General features: G+C 41.4%; 1 protein-coding gene across 1 annotated transcript; it reads left to right on the forward strand.

Moving 5' to 3' along the window:
* The first annotated feature begins 20,271 nt into the window (after positions 1-20,271).
* Positions 20,272-22,246, forward strand: LOC135431215 (uncharacterized). The gene is made up of 2 exons (XM_064686202.1): positions 20,272-20,810; positions 20,875-22,246. Exons 1-2 carry the CDS (start codon positions 20,272-20,274, stop codon positions 22,244-22,246), a joined length of 1,911 nt encoding a protein of 636 aa, XP_064542272.1.
* The last annotated feature ends 1,583 nt before the right edge of the window (positions 22,247-23,829 follow it).

The raw sequence follows: 23,829 nt of genomic DNA on the forward strand, positions 1-23,829 counted from the left end.
AATTGCTGAATAGTTGCGGGAGCGTTTCTCCTCAGCACAAAAAAATATTTTCGAGGTTTAAAAAAAACACGTCTGTTCACTCTTAGGTCATTTTTCGTCTGTCTATATTTTCAGAATATATATTACATTGTGTTAGTGTAAGTGTGGTGAATTTCATTTTCCTTGTTTGAATTCCGGAGTTACATTGAAGTGTAATCCAACCGCCATCCAGCCGACAATGTAACTCCGGAACCAGAACATGAAAATTCTTATTCACCATACTTACAATAATACATACATAACATATATTCTCAAATATACGACAGACGAAAAATAATCTTCAAGTGTAAGAACGTGATTTACTTCAACTAAGAAAAATACAATTTTTCAGAGCAGAAACGCTCCACCAACTACTAGCAATTGTAACAAGTTTACCTGGAAGCGGTTACCTCGGTTACCATACTCCAGTAGACTTCTCATGATTAACCTTCCTTCCTTAACTAATCGTTGAACCATGTTGGGTGTAATATTTATTCATTAATTAATTACTGGTGAAATCGACTCTTCTGTGTTGACTAGCCAATTAAATTTGTCTATCCCTACTAGACTAACACGTAATTTTGTACCTTTATCGCTTCAATTTTGCTCAACTAATTATGCCTGGCATGAACCGTTCAGGGTTCTCTGTGATGACTATAACAAGCATTACAGAGTATTCTGCTCGGAAGCTTCTATTCCTCTTATAAAGTCTTCTATTCTAAACTATTTAGCAAGTATATATCATATCCAGTTCGCCCCAACAAACATCGGTGGATCTGCAATAGAAGTTTCCAGCTACAAATTCAAGCAAGATAAGTAGCAGTGCACCTACCTCAACTTGTCCATTGCCAAATTTCCGGCAACCCCTGTCCGATTTATTAAAATTTGTATGTCTGATCATATTTTTTCGCTTCACATTGTCCGTGGTTAAACCAAGGGGCAGTTTCATTCAAACAAACAAAAAAAACCCGCAAATAATTTATTGTTCGTGGCCATAAGGGCACCCAAACAGTGAAAAAAATATAAAACAGAAATAAAACAGAAAGTGACTCAAAAAAAAAGGTCGCCATATTGGTGTCTATACATATGTATATGTCGGAGAATGTTCTTCATTTTCGGGATCATCCGCGACTAACTTGTGAACCAAGCGCTTCCTTGGGCGTGACATCGTGTTGCATCAACGAGATTTGTTTCAAGACTAATTTCACAGTGCCAACATTCCACTTCGCGTGTATACCACACACATACAGTGACACTCGCCTTCCAGGCGCAAGCACTATATATCTCTCTCTCTCTAACTCACTTTCACGCCTAGGCTGCGCTGTACAGAGAACTCTGCCAGGCTCGCAATAATGGAAGGCACAAAGCAATGCAGAAAAGATTAGTATAAAATGGAAGAAGTAGAAAATAGACATGCAACGCATTCTTGTGAAATTCAAACAATCGATTTATTCATGCTTTTGCATTTTCATTCGTTATACTTAAAATTAAACGCCACGACACGGCTCTTCTGACTATCACACGTCCTCGTGTGTTACAAAATAAAGAAGGAAAGTTACAAAATTGCTTTACTTAATCTGAAATGACAATTTGACCCAAACTTAGTAATACAAAGTTATTTAAAATTTAAATAAAAAAAGCAAACTCAAAACTATTTTTCAAAGGGCCAACTCAATATCAGAAGTACAGGGTATTATGCTAACTACTTATCAGTATATCCGGATATAAGTGATTCCCCATTGGTGAACAACTCTCTTGTGAAGTTACTAGATAATCAAGACACTCTCCAGTTCAGGCTCCTACTGTCAAGCTACTCACCAGATGCTGGATAAGTAATCATATTAACTCGTGCACCAAACAGCACCAGTAAAATAGCATAACAGAGTGATCCTCAAGTATAGAGTCTGATATCTCACATTGAAATCCATCAATGCCTCCACTACATTGGATGCACCAATGCCTCTTATTCGTTAGAATCCACTGACGCATCATTGACGTCTCTTTTAACGCCGTCAGTAGCATTAGAATCTTCTAATGCATCATTGACGACTCTTTCAACGCCGTCACTATCATCACATGTGTCCAACTCAATGGGAATCCCCCCTGTCGGCATACATCTCAACGATTCGTGCGAATACTTATAAGTTCGCTTGCTAGCCAATGACTTTAAAACGTATCGATCTCCAACGAGCACTTCTGCCACTAAGAATGGGCCCTTGAATTTGGGATCTTTTTTTGTCTAGTGTCTTTCTTCGATTTTGAGCAACACATAATCGCCTATCTTAAATCTTACAAATTTTGATTTGTTTTTGTCGAATCTAATTATATAAAAGACCGCGTTCTTTTCTATATTTACTTTAGCCATTTCTCTCACAAAACTTAAGTCTACTTTCCTGTCATCCTCACACACATGTAATATACCGAAGGGTCTAGCTTCTTTTCCAATTAATAATTCTAGAGGACCAGATTTCATAGTTCGATTTGTCGTGCAATTTACGGCCAATTGTATTTCACCTAAAGCGTCTTGCCAGGAACGCTCGCTACTACTAGTTAACATACTTTTCAACACACTCATAACGCGCTCCACCTGACCATTTGCGCGACTAGCACCAGTTGCAATCAAATGTAGATCTATTTTTTGCATAGAGCAAAATTTACTAAAATCTGACCCCGTAAAACATCTGCCTTGATCGGCAATGATTCTTGTTAGTACGCCGAGCAAGGATATGGATGACTTTAAAGCCTTAATGCAGCTTTCGGAACTAATATTTACAGTATGGTATAAATAGACGAATTTGGTAAATGCATCGATTTGGACAATAACATATTCCTTTTGATCGCTTTTGCCACTGAGCTTGCCAGTGATGTCAATATGTACCGTACGCCACGGAATGCCTACTTTTGAAGTTCTGCTGGTATCTTGCCTAGTGTTGGCTTAGTCAATTTACAGGTAACGCAGTTGTCGACAAATTTACGCACGTATTTAGACATGTTTTCGAACCAGTAAAACTCATACATTTTGTCTAGGGTCTTTTCCCAACCAAGGTGAATAATTGTTTCATGGACGTGGTTTACTACAGACCATCTAAATGATCTGGGGATAACTGGAAGACAACGTGTTTTACCGCTTCTTTGAATTTGCCGAAACAGCATTTTTGATCTAAGCTCATAAGAATTTGCTATACTTTCCTCTATTTCATCGTTTTGAATTTTCGAAATTATCGAAGAAATCTCAGGATCTCTTTGTTGTTCAACAAGAAGCCAATTTTCCGTTATCTCGGCTAATTGTACACGCTTGATGGGAACTTGGGAAGACATTATTATAGGTAAAGGATTTCCTGAGAAGAAATCTACATGTGATATTTTACTACCTGGTCTATATTGTATGTCAAAATTAAAGGATTGCATATACGCCCACGATCTATGGACTCTAGTCGTAAGATCGATTTTATTGCGTGAAGCTTTTAGTGAATTACAATCGGTGTAAGCGAGAAAATGTCGGCCTTGTAAGTCATGACGAAAATGCTTTATTGACTTGAATACAACTAACGTCTCCAATTCGTATGAATGATATCGGGATTCTGGAGGCAAAGTTGGTTTGCTGTAATATTCAACAACGTGGGGTTCATTACCGATTTTATGCACTAAAATCGCACCGTAACCATCCATACTGGCATCGGTATGCAGTTCTATTGGAAGCTGAGGTATGGTAAGCACTGGCTCGTCTGTCAATGTTTTGATGCTCATGCTCATGCCTTCTGAAGTAACAAAGGCTCAATCGAGTCTGGATGAATTAGGATCTGGTGAAACCCACTTGCCATATCCAGACATGAAACATACCTTGCTCCGCGTAACCTTGAAATTTGATCGCTTATAAGTGGGAGTGGATATTTATCAGCAACAGTATTCAAATTCAACTCGCGATAGTCAACGCATAGTCGATCAGTGCCATTTTTATTTTTGACAAGGAGTATGGGACTGGCAAACGGTGAACAGCTAGGGCGAATAATATTTGATTCTAATAGTTCTTACTATTTCCTTTTCATCTGAACTGAGTCGGTATGGTCGCCCTTGAACGGTTTTGTTTGAATCGACTAAGCGTATTTCTAATTGGACTTTTTGACTTTTTGGAATTCCATCAATTAAAGAGCTAGAATATTCGTTTATAATATCATATAAAAGAGATTTATCTACATTGCACAACTCAGTATCAATATTGTCTAGCTCAGAACAGTTAGTAGAAACAGCTACAGCACATACAGATTTTGTTTTTAACAATATGACCTTATCGATTGATATAGTGACATTAAAGTCGTGATACAGAGCCGCGTGCGCCAACACAACGTTTACGGCGACTTGCTCGATACTCATTTCCTTCCATTTAGACACCAGCGATGTAACTAGTCGGTTTCCATATAGTGATAGACACTCTCCATTTTTTGGGTGACCATTGAGAAAATTGAAAACTGTGGCGGCTAGCGTTTCGTTGCCCTCAAACTGTTGTAGAAACAATTCTTTAAACTGGCTCCATGTTATGCCAGCAAAAGATATTTGGGACAACCAATTAGATGCACTGCCCTCTAACGATTTGCTTAGTGCCACGAGAAGAGCGCTGCCCTCTAAAGACTTTTCGGCGAGGATTAAGTACACTGTACAACATTATGCGGCAGCACTGGAACCCGTGTTGTCAGGGTTGAACTTTGGAAAAACTGTCTTGAAAGCACCTTGCGACAGATGTCCGTTTTTTTATTGCTTTTGTCACTTCAATTAAATTGCGGTGTTGTGATTCCATAATAGAGCATAAGCCACATGATTAACATGGTGTGGAGGGGATCCAACTTCTGATGTCGGAGAATGTTCTTCATTTTCGGGATCATCCGCGACTAACTTGTGCCACTTCGCGTGTATACCACTCACATACAGTGACACTCGCCTTCCAGGCGCAAGCACTATATATCTCTCTCTCTCTCTAACTCACTTTCACGCCTAGGCTGCGCTGTACAGACTCTGCCAGGCTCGCAATAATGGAAGGCACAAAGCAATGCAGAAAAGATTAGTATAAAATGGAAGAAATAGAAAATAGACAAGCAACGCATTCTTGTGAAATTCATACAATCGATTTATTCATGCTTTTGCAATTTCATTTGTAATAATTAAAATTAAACACCACGACATATATATATGTAAAAATTCAACCGATCGCCATATTGATATATGCAAGTACATCAAGACATATCTGCACACATAGGCTTTCGCTCCGTTGAACAATAAGTGTATGCGCTTCTCCATTCTATACTTCACCAAATAAACACATATGTACCTAAATAAAAAACACAATTCCGATTTGTATTTAGTTAATTAAAACCGAAACACTGTGCAAATTCACCTGCATGTATATACACACACACACACTTAACATTGTATGTGTAACGTTTGTTATTTTTTCTCCACAGCAGCTTCAAGAACAATTTATATTTATTTTTACAAATTAATTGGCAAGTGCAAAAAGTAAACAAACATCAGGGTTGTCAAATATTAAGATAGGTTGTCGATAAACACTTTGCCATTGAGCTGCGTTTACTTAACTTGCAAACATATCATTTTTTCTTTATTCTTATAAATATCTATATAAATATTAATTAATGTGAAATTAGTCTTGAAACAAATCTCGTTGATGCAACACGATGTCACGCCCAAGGAAGCGCTTGGTTCACAAGTTAGTCGCGGATTATCCCGAAAATGAAGAACATTCTCCGACATATACATATGTATAGACACCAATATGGCGGCCTTTTTTTTGAGTCACTTTCTGTTTTATTTCTGTTTAATATTTGTCACTTTTTGGGTGCCCTTATGGCCACGAACAATATTTTATTTGAGGGTTTATTTTGTTTTTTTTAAATGATACTGCCCCTTGGTTTAACCACGGACAATGTGAAGCAAAAAAATATGATCAGACATACAAATATTAACAAATCGGACAGGGGTTGCCGGAAATTTGGCAATGGACAAGTTGAGGTAGGTGCACTGCTACTTATCTTGCTTGAATTTGTAGCTGGAAACTTCTATTGCAGATTCACCGATGCTTGTTGGGGCGAACTGGATATGATATATACTTGCTAAATAGTTTAGAATAGAAGACTTTATAAGAGGAAGAGAAGCTTCCGAGCAGAATACTCTGTAATGCTTGTTATAGTCATCACAGAGAACCCTGAACGGTTCATGCCAGGCATAATTAGTTGAGCAAAATTGAAGCGATAAAGGTACAAAATTACGTGTTAGTCTAGTAGGGATAGACAAATTTAATTGGCTAGTCAACACAGAAGAGTCGATTTCACCAGTAATTAATTAATGAATAAATATTACACCCAACATGGTTCAACGATTAGTTAAGGAAGGAAGGTTAATCATCAGATGTCTACTGGAGTATGGTAACCGAGGTAACCGCTTCCAGGTAAACTTGTTACAATTGCTAGTAGTTGGTGGAGCGTTTCTGCTCTGAAAAATTGTATTTTTTCTTAGTTGAAGTAAATCACGTTCTTACACTTGAAGATTATTTTTCGTCTGTCGTATATTATTGAGAATATATGTTACAATGTATTATTGTAAGTATGGTGAATAAGAATTTTCATGTTCTGGTTCCGGAGTTACATTGTCGGCTGGATGGCGGTTGGATGGCGACGGCCAGATACACTTCAATGTTACTCCGGAATTGAAACAAGGAAAATGAAATTCACCACACTTACACTAACACAATGTAATATATATTCTGAAAATATAGACAGACGAAAACCTCGAAAATATTTTTTTGTGCTGAGGAGAAACGCTCCCGCAACTATTCAGCAATTCGACGAAGCTTACCTGGAAGCCCTGCGGACGTCCTACTACAACATTTGGTCCTTCGAGCCGGATCTTTTACAACAGCTATTATCTGTAGTTCGCCCCAGCAAGCATCGGTGGATCTGCAATAGAAGTTTCCAGGAACAGCTACAAGTCCCCATATTGATGTCTGTACATATGTATACATATGTACAAGTGCATACCCAAAAATTTAACCGATCGCCATATTGATGTATGCAAGTACATCAAGACATATCTGCACACATAGGCTTTCGCTCCGTTGAACAATAAGTGTATGCGCTTCTCCATTCTATACTTCACCAAATAATCACATGCCTAAATAAAAAACACACAATTCCGATTTGTATTTAGTTAATTAAAACCGAAACACTGTGCAAATTCACCTGCATTTATATTCACACACATCCCATTATATGTGTATCGTCTGTTATTTTTTTTGTCCACAGCAGCTTCAAGAACAATTTATATTTATTTTTACAAAAGGTAAACAAACATAAATTGTAAAATATCAAGATCGGTTTTCGATAAACTGAGTCTGAGCCACTTTTATATTTTTGTATGTTTCCACTTTACCATTGAGTTGCGTTTACTCAATAAAAAACATACATATGCAGCATTTCTTCTTTATTTTTATAAAAATGAGTAAATAATAATTATAAGTTAAGAAGTTTCCACTCAGCGGCGTTTGCGTAATAAATCAAATATACGTGCGATTTTTCTTAATATAACAAATTATTTAAAATAATTATATGTTAAAAGCTTTCCATTGAGCTGCGTTTAGAATAAACGTGCTTCTGTCTGACCTCAACAATTAATAAACAACAAGCATACATTTTTTTTTGCTTGATCCGTTTCCACTACACGGCCGCCCTGTCAAAAGAAAATTAATCTTTTTTCTCTGGTGTTTTAATAAGGAAATAATTAAATTTTTTCTCAAGTAAACAAAAAGTAAACAAAGTAATTTAGCAAAATTTTCCGATTTCGGTCATTTCATTTTATTCTGATATCTCGATTCCATCGTTTCTGTGACATTTCTCATTTCGTTTTCGCTCGGCTGATTCAAATTATTTGTATTTGATCACATCTCACCCGATTATTACAATTTTTGGCTCTGTGAAGAGCCTAGTATGCCAATCGGTGGTGATCAAAACAGCCAAAAACGACTCACAGCACCGTCCGATAAGGAGTCAAAGAGACCTTTAACCTCACCTAGATCGGTTTTCGGGAAACTCAAGGTCGAGGGTACCAGCACAACCGTCCGCAAGCCTGTGAGTCCGATTCCAACAAGAGTTATTACCCCAAAAATTATTCGTTCGACTACGCAAAAGATGCAGAAGTCAAGCGAAATGGTACTGAACGACTTCGTTTCGATAACTGACCGACTAGGCCAATTTGAAGTGAATATCAATGATGCAGGCGACAGTGACGTGTCACTGTTCATTCTACGACCTTATGGGAAAAAGTAAAACGCGAGTACGAGTTATGTTCCAAAGCTCTAAACCAAGGCGTTTGCTGCAGAAGTGACCTGGTGGCTATGCAAGCCAAATATGATTACTCGTACTTCGTTTACGCGCGATGTGCAGCTCGACTAAGTGAGAAAATAGAAAGAGCTACTGCCTTAAATAGACAAGCTGAGCAACCCCCCTCCAACTTCTCCATGTCCAGGGGTTCAGTGGGGATTACCTACGCTGGCCTACATTCAGAGACTGGTGTACGGCTGTCTATATAAATTATCCAAGACTGATTTAAATTCAACGGCGAAGCAAGAGCAATTGTCTCCAAGCGAGGGCGAGCCTGACGGAGAGATTTGAAAATAAGCGACTGTTAGTCAATACTCAATTGAAAATTCTTTTCAATCTCCCCTCAGCAACACAAGAGTCTGGAGCCGCCCTTAAAGAGCGTCAGGGCACAATCCAGGGATGTTTAACGGCTCTTGACTTCTCCAGCGTGAGCACCGAAAATAGGGATTGTCTGCTCATTTTCTTGTGCTAAGCTTGCCTAAGCTCACGCTGTCATTATGGGAACAATCGCACCACGATAAGGAAGAGATACCTCAATGGTCCGAGATGAATTCATTTCTGATCGACCGATATCGCACCTTGGAGGCGATAGAGGATGTACGACCTATCGCTCATACGCCGTTCCAGTTCAAACCCACAAAAAAAGAGTCCATCCACCTGAGAACCTTCGAGGCAACAGTGACTACAAAATCACAACACTGCAAATTGTGTCAGACGGAAAACCATCCCGTGCGTCTATGCCCACGTTTTCTATAAATGTCCGTACCCGAATGACTTTCCGTCGTTAAACAACAAAAGTTGTGCTTAAACTGCTTCGTGAGACAGCACCAGTTGAAAGATTGTACTAACGCACATAGTTGTTTCACTGCTCCACCGTGACAGATCCCAGGTGCCCTCCGCTTCCAAAATACCAATAGTTTTGAGCCCTCCTTCGTCTATACTTCTACTACCCAAGCTACCGTTCAAAACTACTTTTCCGCAAGCTCACATGGTGTTCTCCTCGGCACGGATGTCATCCAAGTGTGTCATTTGGGCACAAAATATACAGCTCGGGCACTAATCGACTCTGGGTCAGAAACGACCTTTATATCAGAGCGGTTATTCAAAAGGGTTAAACATCCATATCAACCCGTCGACGCACAGTTCTCTGGATTAAATCAAGCTATTTCGGCTCAACCTCAAAAACTCTGTCATTTTAATATTGGCTCTCCATAAAGCCCGGGTTCACATTGAAACCTCGGCTTATGTTCTTCCAAAGCTAGCAGGCAATTTGCCCTCCTACACCATCCCCCAAAATGCTTTGAAAGAACTTCCACAATTACACTTGAACAATCTTTCTTTCTACAGGCGCTCACAGATAGAAGTGTTTCTCGGCGCCGATATCCTCCCATCCATATTGTTAGGTGGCTCCTATCCCAATATATGTGGCACTCTCGTTGGTGAAGAAACGATTTTCGGCTATTTTCTTCGAAACGAGAATCGTTTGGCAAAAAATGGCAAAAGGGACTTGTTAAGAGCGATTCCCAAGGACCACTTGCTTCACGCCGACTTCTTAGAAATCGAGGAGGCCTGTTCGGCGAAGACTCTCGGGACACCGATGAGTTCTTTTTCGCTCCACCCGAGCTAACAACCAAGCAGTCCGTCTCCGAACGTGAAGTCCTTTCACAGATTTACAAACTGTTCGATCCAACAGGTTGGCTGGGTCCAGTCATTGTTCAGGCAAAAATATTCATGCAGGAGTTCTGGCTCCAAGAACCGGCTGCCTCATTTCTTCTTCAAGTTCGATCGAGCCCTGCGATTGTTGGCATTGATCTATCGCTTCTTCAAGCAAACCATTGTCGCTTCCGTCAACTATTGAAATTGACAGCAACGAGATTTCTTATGCACAAGAAAGACTTATTCTCCTGACCAAGAGACAAGCATACTTGTCAGAGTAAACTTGCTTGAGTACGAAAAAACAGCTCACTTCCAGCAAACTCCTTAATTTGAACCCCTTTTTAGATTGTAAGGGTATTATTCGAGCATGTGGTCGGGTAAGAACGGCATCCGATACACGCGTCTCTTGGCCGCTTTCACTCATTGTATATCCTTGCATGGAGGCAACCAGCTCATGATGCGTCTAATACGTTCACGGTATTGGATTCCAAAGCTCAAGGTGTTGGTCAAATCCACAATCCATTCCTGAAAAATCTGCGTCATCCAAAAAAAGAAATTACAAACGCAGCTCATGGGCGACTTGACTGTGGAGAGAGTCACATTCTCTGGGCCGTTTACTCACACAGGAGTCGTTCGAAGTTAAAAATTACCCAGGTCGCGCCTGCCTTATTACAAAAGGCTACGTGTGCGTCTTTGCGTAGAAGCTTCATCTGACCTGACCACAGAAAAATTCCTAGCGGCATTTGCGAGATTTGTGGCAAGACGAGGGTGCCCAAGTCGGAGCGGCCAAAGTTCTTTCGCGCGATTTTGTGGAAACGCTTAAGACACAACTCCAGGCCACTTACAGTCTCCAGAAACTGTCCTGGCACTTTAACCCTCCTAGTGCCCGCATAGGTGTAAAGAGTTTTAAAACTCTACTTTATAAGTCTACATCGACTATCCAAAGTTGAAGCATTCCTGGATTCAAGACCGATATCTCCAATGTCAGAAGATCCTACTGATCTCTTAGCTCTGACTCCCGGTCATTTTCCAGTCGGGGGTCCTCTACTTTCCGCCACAGAGCCGAGATCAAGGAAAACGCCACGTCCATCATCAACCGCTGACAGCGCTTGAAGGCTTTGCAACAACATGGGTATCTTTAAGAATTACACAAAATAACAAATGGCAAACTCCAACGCGAGACTTACAACGGGACGACCTAGTCATTATTAAAGAAGATAATCTTCCAGTTAATGACTGGCGTCCGGTTCGAATCCAAACGACCTATCCTGGCGACGACCAAAGAGTCCGAGTGGTTGACGTGTTAACAGCCCGAGGTGTCTCCAAGAGACCTATCTCTAAGCTGATCCTGCTCCCGATAGAATCTAGTCTCCATTTTCCATCATCCACAGGTCTGCGGACCACCGCAGCCGCATAATTAATGTCTATTATTTTTTTTCAACCTTCTTCACGTAACAGCACGATGTCTCCTCGCCAACAACATGGCCGATCCAAGAGCCGCCCGGCAACGGAGACGTTCCGATGCCGAGTATGCCGAGGAGTCCACGCGCTGCGAAAGTGCCAAAGGTTCATGCGGCTATCTCCAGACAAGAGACTCCGAGCACTTCTGGTAAACAAATACTGCCCAAACTGCCTAGATCACCAACACTCCGGGGAGTCCTGTAGCCGCAAGGACAAGTGCCGCAAGTGCCAGGGCGACCATCACACCCTGCTTCACCTCCAAGAAGCGCGTCGCACGCCATCGCGATCTCCGGAGCGATCCCAGCCAATGCTCACCACCAAGGCCCGCTCCACGCCGCCCTTATCCGCTGGTTCCATCTCCCTGTCCACCTTGATGGAACACAAAAGGACAACCGTGCTCCCGAGAGGACTAATCCGTCTTGGAACCGGCAAGACGACCCGCGACACTCGGGCACTTTAGACCCGTTCTGTCCGGTGAGTCTTATCGATCCATCTCTGGCAAAGTCCTTCAGGCTTTCCGTCACTCGCGTCGGTACAGACAACGCTTGCTCGGCCGTCATCCATTCTAGGACCTCCAGCTTCCAACGAGAGGTCATCCTGCAAGTGAAGGTTAATCTTCAGTATAGGACTCCATCCAAACTCATTAGCGAGAAGCTAAATGAGCCCTTTCATAACGTCCGATTGGCAGACGATCGCTGGTTCCAGCCGGAGACATAAAGTCTGGTGTTGGGCTCGGACATATATCCCATGTTAATTCTCCAAGGCGTCCTGCCGAGCCATGGCGGCGCACCATTGGCCCAAAACACGGTCTTCGGGTGGATACCGTCCGGCTCCTGCGCTCAGAGAAACAGAGCCACTTACTTCTCCCCTTTTTTTTGCAATACTGCAAGCGGGCGGCATGTTCACACAAGAAGTGTATCTGGCCGTCGCCATCTAACCGCCATCCAACTCCGGAAGCAGAACATGAAAATTCTAATTCACCACACTTATTGTAACATATACATACATACATAACACCATTGAAACATATATTCTGAAAATATCCGACGAAAAATATCCTTCAAGTGACAGAACGTGTTTGACTTCAATTTAGAAAAATACAATTTTTCAGAGCAGAAACGCTCCCCCAATTACTAGCAATTGCAACAAGTTTACCTGGAAGCCCTGCGGACGCCCTACCACAACAAATATATCAATATATCAATATATCAATATATCAATATATCAATATATCAATATATCAATATATCAATATATAAATATATCAGTATATCAATGTGTCAATATATCATATATCAATATATCAATATATCAATATATCAATATATCAATATATCAATATATCAATATATCAATATATCAATATATCAATATATCAATATATCAATATATCAATATATCAATATATCAATATATCAATATATCAATATATCAATATATCAATATATCAATATATCAATATATCAATATATCAATATATCAATATATCAATATATCAATATATCAATATATCAATATATCAATATATCAATATATCAATATATCAATATATCAATATATCAATATATCAATATATCAATATATCAATATATCAATATATCAATATATCAATATATCAATATATCAATATATCAATATATCAATATATCAATATATCAATATATCAATATATCAATATATCAATATATCAATATATCAATATATCAATATATCAATATATCAATTTATCAATATATCAATATATCAATATATCAATATATCAATATATCAATATATCAATATATCAATATATCAATATATCAATATATCAATATATCAATATATCAATATATCAATATATCAATATATCAATATATCAATATATCAATATATCAATATATCAATATATCAATATATCAATATATCAATATATCAATATATCAGTATATCAATATATCAATATATCAATATATCAATATATCAATATATCAATATATCAATATATCAATATATCAATATATCAATATATCAATATATCAATATATCAATATATCAATATATCAATATATCAATATATCAATATATCAATATATCAATATATCAATATATCAATATATCAACATATCAATATATCAATATATCAATATATCAATATTCAGCAATTCGAACAAATTTACCTGGAAGCCCAGTGGATACCCTACTACAACATCTGGTCCTTCGAGCCGGATCTTTTACAACAGCTATTATCTGTAGTTCGCCCCAGCAAGCATCGGTGGATCTGCAATAGAAGTTTCCAGGAACAGCTACAAGTCTCCATATTGATGTCGGTACATATGTATATATATGTACAAGTGCATACCCAAAAATTTAACCGATCGCCATATTGATCAAGCAAGTACATCAAGATATATCTGCACACATAGGCTTTCGCTCCGTTGAGCAATAAGTGTATGCGCTTCTCCATTCTATACTTCACCAAATAAACACATACCTAAATAAAAAACATACAATTCCGTTTTGTATTTAGTTAATTAAAACCGAAACACTGTGCAAATTCACCTGCATGTATATACACACACACACACACATCCGATTATATGTGTATCGTTTGTTATTTTTCTCCACAGCAGCTTCAGGAACAAATTATATTTATTTTTACAAATTAATTGGTAAGTGCAAAAGGTAAATATCAAGATCGGTTTTCGATAAACTGAGTCTGAGCCACTTTTATATTTTTGTATTTTCTTAAAATAACAAATTATTTGAAATAATTATATGTTAAAAACTTTCCATTGAGCTGCATTTGGAATAAACGTGCTTCTAACTGAGATCAACAATTAATAAACAATACGCAAAAATTTTTTGTTTGATCCGTTTCCACCACACGGCCGCCCTGTCAAAAGAAATTTAATCAAATTTCTCTGGTGTTTCAATAAAGAAATGATGCTCGGCTGATTTAAATTATTTGTATTTTTTTCACATCTCACCCGATTATTACAATTTTTGGCTCTGTGAAGAGCCTAGTATGCCAATCGGTGGTAATCAAAACAGCCAAAAACGACACAGCACCGTCCGACAAGGAGTCAAAGCGATCTTAAACCTCACCTAGAGCGGATTTAGGGAAACTCAAGGTCGAGGGTACCAGCACAACCGTCCGCAAGCCTGTGAGTCCGATTCCAACAAGATATATTACCCCAAAAATTACCCGTTCGACTACGCAAAAGATGTAGAAGTCAAGCGAAATGGCAGTGAACGACTTCGTTTCGATAACTGACCGACTAGGCCAGCTTGAAGTGAAGATCAATGACGCAGCGGACGTGTTGACGTGTCACTGTTCACTCTCCAAGTAAGACGAGAACAGATTAAAACTTTATGGGAAAAGGTAAAACGCGGGTACGAGTTATGTTACAAAGCTCTCAACCAAGGCGTTTTCTATAAATGTCCGTACCCGAATGAATGTTTTCTATAAATGTCCGTCGTTAAACAACAAAAGTTGAATTTAACTGCTTTGCCAGACAGCACCAGTTGAAAGATTGCACTAGCGCACATAGTTGTTTCACGTGCAAGGGACGTCACAACACACTGCTCCACCGTGACAGATCCCAGGTGCCCTCCGCTTCCAAAATACCAATAGTTTTGAGCCCTCCTTCGTCTATACTTCTACTACCGCTTCTAGCTACCGTTCAAAACTACTTTTCCGCAAGCTCACATGGTGTTCTCCTCGGCACGGCTGTCATCCAAGTGTGTCATTTGGGCACAAAATATACAGCTCGGGCACTAATCGACTCTGGGTCAGAAACGACCTTTATATCAGAGCGGTTATTCAAAAGGGTTAAACATCCATATCAACCCGTCGACGCACAGGTCTCTGGATTAAATCAAGCTATTTCGGCTCAACCTCAAAAACTCTGTCATTTTAATATTGGCTCTCCGATAAAGCCCAGGGTTCCCATTGAAACCTCGGCTTATGTTCTTCCAAAGCTAGCAGGCAATTTGCCCTCCTACACCATCCCCCAAAATGCTTTGAAAGAACTTCCAAAATTACACTTGAACAATCCCTCTTTCTACAGGCGCTCACAGATAGAAGTGTTTCTCGGCGCCGATATCCTCCCATCCATATTGTTAGGTGGCTCCTATCCCAATATATGTGGCACTCTCGTTGGTCAAGAAACGATTTTCGGCTATTTTCTTCGAAACGAGAATCGTTTGGCAAAAAATGGCAAAAGGGACTTGTTAAGAGCGATTCCCAAGGACCACTTGCTTCACGCCGACTTCTTAGAAATCGAGGAGGCCTGTTCGGCGAAGACTCTCGGGACACCGATGAGTTCTTTTTCGCTCCACCCGAGCTAACAACCAAGCAGCCCGTCTCCGAACGTGAAGTCCTTTCACAGATTTACAAACTGTTCGATCCAACAGGTTGGCTGGGTCCAGTCATTGTTCAGGCAAAAATATTCATGCAGGAGTTCTGGCTCCAAGAACCGGCTGCCTCATTTCTTCTTCAAGTTCGATCGAGCCCTGCGATTGTTGGCATTGATCTATCGCTTCTTCAAGCAAACCATTGTCGCTTCCGTCAACTATTGAAATTGACAGCAACGAGATTTCTTATGCACAAGAAAGACTTATTCTCCTGACCAAGAGACAAGCATACTTGTCAGAGTAAACTTGCTTGAGTACGAAAAAACAGCTCACTTCCAGCAAACTCCTTAATTTGAACCCCTTTTTAGATTGTAAGGGTATTATTCGAGCATGTGGTCGGGTAAGAACGGCATCCGATACACGCGTCTCTTGGCCGCTTTCACTCATTGTATATCCTTGCATGGAGGCAACCAGCTCATGATGCGTCTAATACGTTCACGGTATTGGATTCCAAAGCTCAAGGTGTTGGTCAAATCCACAATCCATTCCTGCAAAATCTGCGTCATCCAAAAAAAGAAATTACAAACGCAGCTCATGGGCGACTTGACTGTGGAGAGAGTCACATTCTCTGGGCCGTTTACTCACACAGGAGTCGTTCGAAGTTAAAAATTACCCAGGTCGCGCCTGCCTTATTACAAAAGGCTACGTGTGCGTCTTTGCGTAGAAGCTTCATCTGACCTGACCACAGAAAAATTCCTAGCGGCATTTGCGAGATTTGTGGCAAGACGAGGGTGCCCAAGTCGGAGCGGCCAAAGTTCTTTCGCGCGATTTTGTGGAAACGCTTAAGACACAACTCCAGGCCACTTACAGTCTCCAGAAACTGTCCTGGCACTTCCACCGCATATGGGCGGCCTGTGAGAGGCAGGTGTAAAGAGTTTTAAAACTCTACTTTATAAGTCTACATCGACTATCCAAAGTTGAAGCATGCCTGGATTCAAGACCGATATCTCCAATGTCAGAAGATCCTACTGATCTCTTAGCTCTGACTCCCGGTCATTTTCCAGTCGGGGGTCCTCTACTTTCCGCCACAGAGCCGAGATCAAGGAAAACGCCACGTCCATCATCAACCGCTGACAGCGCTTGAAGGCTTTGCAACAACATGGGTATCTTTAAGAATTACACAAAATAACAAATGGCAAACTCCAACGCGAGACTTACAACGGGACGATCTAGTCATTATTAAAGAAGATAATATCCCAGTTAATGACTGGCGTCTGGGTTGAATCCAATCCTGGCGACGACCAAAAAGTCCGAGTGGTCGACGTGTTAACAGCCCGAGGTGTCTCCATGAGACCTACCTCTTAGCTGATCCTGCTCCCGATAGAACCTAGTCTCCATTTTCTATCAAGTAGAATCTCCAGTACAGACTAGAATCCTAGATCCACAGGTCTGTGGACCATCCATATAAAGCCGCATAATTAACGTTTATCATGTTTTTTAACCTTCGTCTCGTAACAGCACGATGTCTCCACGCCAACAACAAGGCCGATCGAAGAGTCGCCGGCAATATATCAATATATAAATATATCAATATATCAATATATCAGTTACGGGGCGAAGTGAAAATGTCTATTGTCACTAAGTCCTACTGGGCATCGCATTTTTCTGTAAGCGGCGCTCGCTTCTTACGCTGGAAGTGCACCGTTAGAATTAGTTTGTACATACAGAAGTCGATATCACGCAGCTGCACAATTTGCCTTTTCGTCGAGGTTCACTTTCGTTTTGTGCTTGCAGCTGAGCAGAAGTTTAAAAGAAGATAAGCGCGTGCGGAGCACGAATGTAAGTCTCATAAACTTGTTAAATATATGTAGATCATTAAATAATGAAAGATAATAAAGATTTCAGCCAATCGTACGTAGCGAATTGAATCGTGTCGTATCGTACATCGAATCGAATGTTGTTTCTTTTCGACGCTAGAAATCCCTGCCAAATACGCGCCCGGCGCGACTCTCGGCGCCAACATTCTGAAATATTCTCTGCTGCAGAGAGTATCTGAGGTGCTACGGCGGAGATTTCTGCGAAGCAAGCGACTTGCAAAGTCACAACCTGAGCTGCCTATAGAGACACGTGTTGCCATAACCTCAAAGCGGACTTCACTGTATTGGTGTGGCGAGATGGCTGACGGTGATGAACAAGATGCAAGTGCGAGAAGGACGACAAGTAGTAATCAACCCGGTGGAACTGCAACGCTTGTAACGGCATGGTCAACGGGACAGGCTGACGGATCGCCTGTCCTCGCTGGAGTTCAAGATAAAGTCGCCGGCCTAGAAAAGGGTAGCGGAGCAGCAAACATAGAAATTTATAGCGGCTGTACGTCTACGTCGTCTGCAGCTACTGGTCCAAGGGAAAGTTCAACACCGACGCAGCAAAGAACTGAGAAAGAGGGAGCATTCTTCAACCCTTTGGGATGCCAGAACGTGATCTGCAAGCAGAAACAGGTTGCGGCTAATTGGAGTGTACACCCTAGTTTGCCATATCAAGCAAACACGGCGGTGTTTAACCAGGCTACGGAGCCCAGTACTGCCGCGTACATGGGCCACACAGTTCTGGGAGCGCTTAATAGATCGATAGAGCACCCGCCGCGGCAGCAATTCGATAATGTACATTCTAATGCTGCGACGCCTTGGAATGGACCGCTGACATCTGGGCAAATCAGTGCGCGACACGTAATCAGCAAAGATTTACCAATATTTACTGGCAAACCAGAGGAATGATTGATCTTTATCAGCAATTATGAGCAATCCACAGAGAGATGTGGATTCAGCAATGAGGAAAATCTCATCCGGCTTCAGAAGTGCCTCAAAGGGCAAGCCCTGGATGCGGTGCGTGGAAAGCTTATGATACCAGCTACAGTACCGTATGCTATAGGCACATTGCGAATGCTGTATGGCCGCTCTGAATAGTACATGCTGCGTTGCAGCAACAGCTACGAGAGGCGCCAGCAATAAAATCGGACAATTTGAACACTGTTATCCGACTGGCCTTAGCTGTCCAAAACTACTGCGCAACGATAGTGGCCATTGGTATGCACGAATATCTTTACGATCCCGCGCTGTTAAACGAACTTGCTGCTAAGATGCCCAGCAATATGAAATTGGACTGGGGTCGGCATCGAATGTCAAATGATGGTAGTAGTTTGGCCACCTTTGATAACTGGCTGTTTAATGTGGCTATGTGCGCCAATATGGTCACGCCCTACGAGATACCACGGACTGATAACGAAAAGAAGAGCTCCACGAAAACCACTAGAGAGCGAATTTTTGTGCACAACACAGTAGACAACCCGGAGGGTTCGCCGCAACAGCGTTATCAACAGGAACAGGAGAGAGTTTCATGTGCAAAGTGCGCTGGTAACCACCGTCTTTCAGATTGCGGCGACTTTAGAGCCATGGGTACAAAACAGCGGTGGGAACTTGTCAAGGAAAAGCGGCTTTGCTTTTGCTGCTTTATGCGACATCGTGCACAACAGTGTAAAACAAAGAAGAAATGTCACGTGGATGGTTGCGAGTCAACGCACCATGTACTGCTACATACGCCTACCACGAGCGGTAGTAAGGATGAAGGATGAAGGAGCTGAGTGTACGCTAATAGAAAGAGCGCTTGCAGCCGAGTTGGAACTAGAACATAATGCGGTACAGAGCAAAGTATCGGGCCACAATTGCTTAAGTCTCGGAAGTATTTATCTATGCTTCCCATCCTGCCGTATAACTACGTAAAGGCTCAGCTCATTATCGGCTTGGACAACATCAAAATAACTGCACCCCTGCGACGTCATAGCAGCGCGAAGCAGACTAGGATGGGCTGTATATGGCCGCCCTATGGTGGGTGAAAGCACCACGCCTCGTCTGCTACATATTTGCCAGTGCAGTGCGACACGTGGGATGGATGAGGCTCTGAAGAGCTATTTTGCCCTGGAGTCACTAGGTGTGAGCGTCTCCTGAAATCCGCTGAGATCCAGAGAGGACGAACGCTCGATCCAGATAATGGAGGCAACAACAACTTATCTGGAAGACGAAAAGCGCTGGCAGACTGGCCTGCTATGGCGGTTTGATCGCATTCATAAGCCAAACTCTTACCAGATGGCGGTTAAGCGCCTTAAATGTCTAGAGGCAAAGATGTTCAAAGACCCACCACTAAAGAAGTTCATGATGAACACGATGCACGACTATAAACAGAAAGGATATATCCGCCGGCTGAAGGATATTGAGTTAGTAGCTAACACGATGTCGTGGTTTCTTCCTATCTTTACAGTCACCAATCCGAACAAGCTAAAGACACGCTTGGTATGGGATGCAGCCGCCAAAGTTAGTGGCACGTCGCTGAACGATTGTTTGCTTATCCAGATACACTACCATCTTTGATGGGCGTGCTAATACGCTTCGCCGTATCCGGCGACATACGGGAAATGTGTCATCAGGTCAAGGTGCGCCGAGAAGACCAAGCGGCTCAGAAGTTTCTCTGGCGTGATGGAGATTCGTCGCGCTCTCCCGAAACGTACGTTATGCAAGTCAAGACGTTCGGAGCATCCTGTTCGCCAGCCCTAGCAAATTACGTCAAGAATCCGATTTGCGAAAACACATTTGTAGACGACTGGCTGCAGTCGGTAGATTCAGAATCCCAAATGATGCAGTTAGCTGAGACTGTAAAAAGGATTCATGCTAGTGGCGGTTTCGAGATGCGCCAATGGACATCAAATTCAAAGCAAGTTATGCAGGCGCTGGAAGACGACTGTGAGGGCTTGGACAAGCGTATCAGCGGTAAGGATGAAGCGCAAGAAAAGGTCCTGGGCCTGTGGTGGCTACCTGGACAAGATCTGTTGACCTTTGTGGTAAAGCCGAACTTGCTTGCAAAAGCATCTAAGGAGCGCCCAATTAAAAGACGCGTTCTAAGCGTGGTCATGTCTATTTTCGACCCGCTTGGGCTGCTAGGATTCTATAATATACGCGCCAAGATCATCCTTCAGATGGCGATCCAACATCGGATGGGATGACGACCTTACCAAAGAAGACGAAGTGGATTGGCGACACTGGCTAGATCTAGTTTCAAAGTTGAATACCGTCCGTATTCCACGGTGTATGAAGTGGGTGAGACGAACCCAGACTGTACAGATGCACACATTCGTGGACGCCAGTATTAATGCTTATGCAGCAGTTGTATATTTGCGGGCTGAACATGATGGCCAAGTACATTGCAGTTTAGCCGCCTCAAAAACGAGAGTAGCACCCTTGAAGCCCGTGTCTATACCTCGTATGGAACTAATGGCCGCAGTCTTAGGTCTGAGACTGGCCAAATGTATCCAAAATGAAACGTCGGTACGCATACATAGACGAACATTTTGGACGGATTCAAAGGACGTGCTCTACTGGATCCAGTCCGATTCTCGAAAGTTCCAACAATTCGTAGCGCTTCGCATCGGAGAGATTTTAGAAGAATCAGATGTGGGCAGCTGGCGCTGGGTCCCATCAGCTCAAAACGTGGCAGACGATGGCACAAAATGGACCAAAACGCCCGAAATTCACGGCTCGACCAGGTGGTTCAATGGACCACCATTTTTGTATCTAGAAGAATCGCAGTGGCCATGCACAGAAAAGGGCTCGGCAATAAACATGTTATACCATGCTGAAGAACAAGCCAATCACACGTACTCTTGGAGATGTATCCTGCCGGATCTGCAGCACTTCAGCAAGCTGGAGAAATTGAGAGCCGCACTGCTATGCGTACTGGATTTCCTACGGATTGTTACTAAGAAGACCAAATTGGACGGGCGATTAGAGCTGCAGAAGATGCTGCTCCTTAAACGCAGCAAAGAAATGGATGTGATTTTTATTCGAATATGCCAAGAAGAGGAGTTTTATAGTGAGATTACCTCCCTAAAGTCGGGGCACCGCCTAACCGATCGCAAAAGCCTGCTCTTCAAGCTCTCTCCTTATATAGATGACTCGGGCATTCTACGTATTAAGGGACGGATAGACAATATAGAAGGAGTTGAAGTCTGCGTAAAACGCCCGATAATTCTGCTAAGACGACATCGATTGACGTATCTGCTTGTTGAGTTTTATTACCGCAAATATCATCACCTGCACAACGAAATCGTCGTAAACGAACTGCGTGAGAAGCGCTGGGGTGTGCTGTTCACATGCCTCACGGTACGCGCCGTTCACCTAGATATAGCTACGTCGCTCTCGACTGACTCATACCTATGCGTTCTGAAGTCGTTCGTGGCCAGACGCGGCTGCCCCCGCCGCATGCTGTCGGACAATGGCACAAATTTCAAAGGCGCTAGCAGAATATTAAAAGATGAAATTGAACGTATATCGCCGGCGCTGATCGAGTGACAATACCCGGAACTGGAGTTTACCTTTATTCCACCAGGATCACCCCACATGGGAGGATCGTGGGAACGAATGACTGACCAATTTTGGAAGAGATGGTTGAGCGAGTATCTGCCCACACTCACCAGACGTACTAAGTGGTTCCAACCGCCAATCGAACCAATATCAGTCGATGACATCGTCATAATAGTGGACGATGGTGCCCAACGAAACTGTTGGACAAGAGGAGTGGTAGTCGACGTGCACCGTTCGAAAGACGGCCAGGTCCGAAGCGCCGTGAGCGAACCGCCGATGGAATTATTACTTAATATATCAATATATCAATATATCAATATATCAATATATCAATATATCAATATATCAATATATCAATATATCAATATATCAATATATCAATATATCAATATATCAATATATCAATATATCAATATATCAATATATCAATATATCAATATATCAATATATCAATTTATCAATTTATCAATATATCAATATATCAATATATCAATATATCAATATATCAATATATCAATATATCAATATATCAATATACCAATATATCAATGTATCAATATATCAATATATCAATATATCAATATATCAATATATCAATATATCAATATATCAATATATCAATATATCAATATATCAATATATCAATATATCAATATATCAATATATCAATATATCAATATATCAATATATCAATATATCAATATATCAATATATCTATATATCAATATATCAATATATCAATATATCAATATCAATATATCAATATATCAATATATCAATATATCAATATATCAATATATCAATATATCCCAACCTTAAATCTCAGTATTGCGCGTTCATGCGACCCCCGGAGTCGTTAGGTCTATCCAAATATTTTCTTCCTCATCATTGCGTGCTGAAGGAGCACGAGCACCAAACTTCGTGTCGTATTTGATGGTTCAGCTGTCACCAGCACTGGATGTTCGCTGAATGAAGTGTTGATGGCTGGGCCCGTCATACAACCAAAGCTGTTTAACATTTTGATGCGATTTCGCACGTTTCCTGTTGCCCTTACTGTAGATATTGGCAAGATGTATCGCTGTGTCAGAGTTACGGTCCCAGATTATTACCTACAGTGCATCTTGTGGCGAAACTCTACTGATTCTGAAATAAGTGTCTTCAAGTTGGACACAGTTACGTATGGCACGAAACCAGCCTCCTTTCTTGCAGTCGACGAGCAACATTCATTTCCAACTGGTGCCAAAATTCTTCGCCGAGACTTCTATGTAGATGACCTTATATCTGGCGGTGCCTCGGTCCAAGAGGCGATCGACGTCTTAAATCAAACAAAGGGCATCCTCTCTAAAGGTTGCTTTCAACTCAGAAAAAGGTGCTCGAGTCACTCTGCAGTGCTAAAAGGCGTTCCTTACAAGGATAAGGACTCGTTTTTAAAATTTAGTGATGGAAGCGACATTATCAAAACTTTAGTCCCTGCTTGGGATCCTTTAACACATAAATTAATGTCTTCCCTCACGCCTGCCAATCAGACCCTTAAACCTTGCAAGAGAACTGTTCTGTCCACTATAGCTCGT

Source organism: Drosophila montana, unplaced genomic scaffold, assembly GCF_035044405.1.
Source record: "Drosophila montana isolate Dmon_TW-CO22-7 unplaced genomic scaffold, ASM3504440v1 contig_3176_1, whole genome shotgun sequence".
Taxonomy (NCBI): Eukaryota; Metazoa; Arthropoda; class Insecta; order Diptera; family Drosophilidae; genus Drosophila; species Drosophila montana.

Excerpts from the sequence above, each read along its gene's own strand:
- LOC135431215 (XM_064686202.1), top strand. The coding sequence starts at position 20,272 with ATGGGCGTGCTAATACGCTTCGCCGTATCCGGCGACATACGGGAAATG. Across the intron at positions 20,811-20,874 it reads CGCGTTCTAAGCGTGGTCAT|ATGGCGATCCAACATCGGAT; the intron begins GTCTATTTTCGA and ends ATCATCCTTCAG.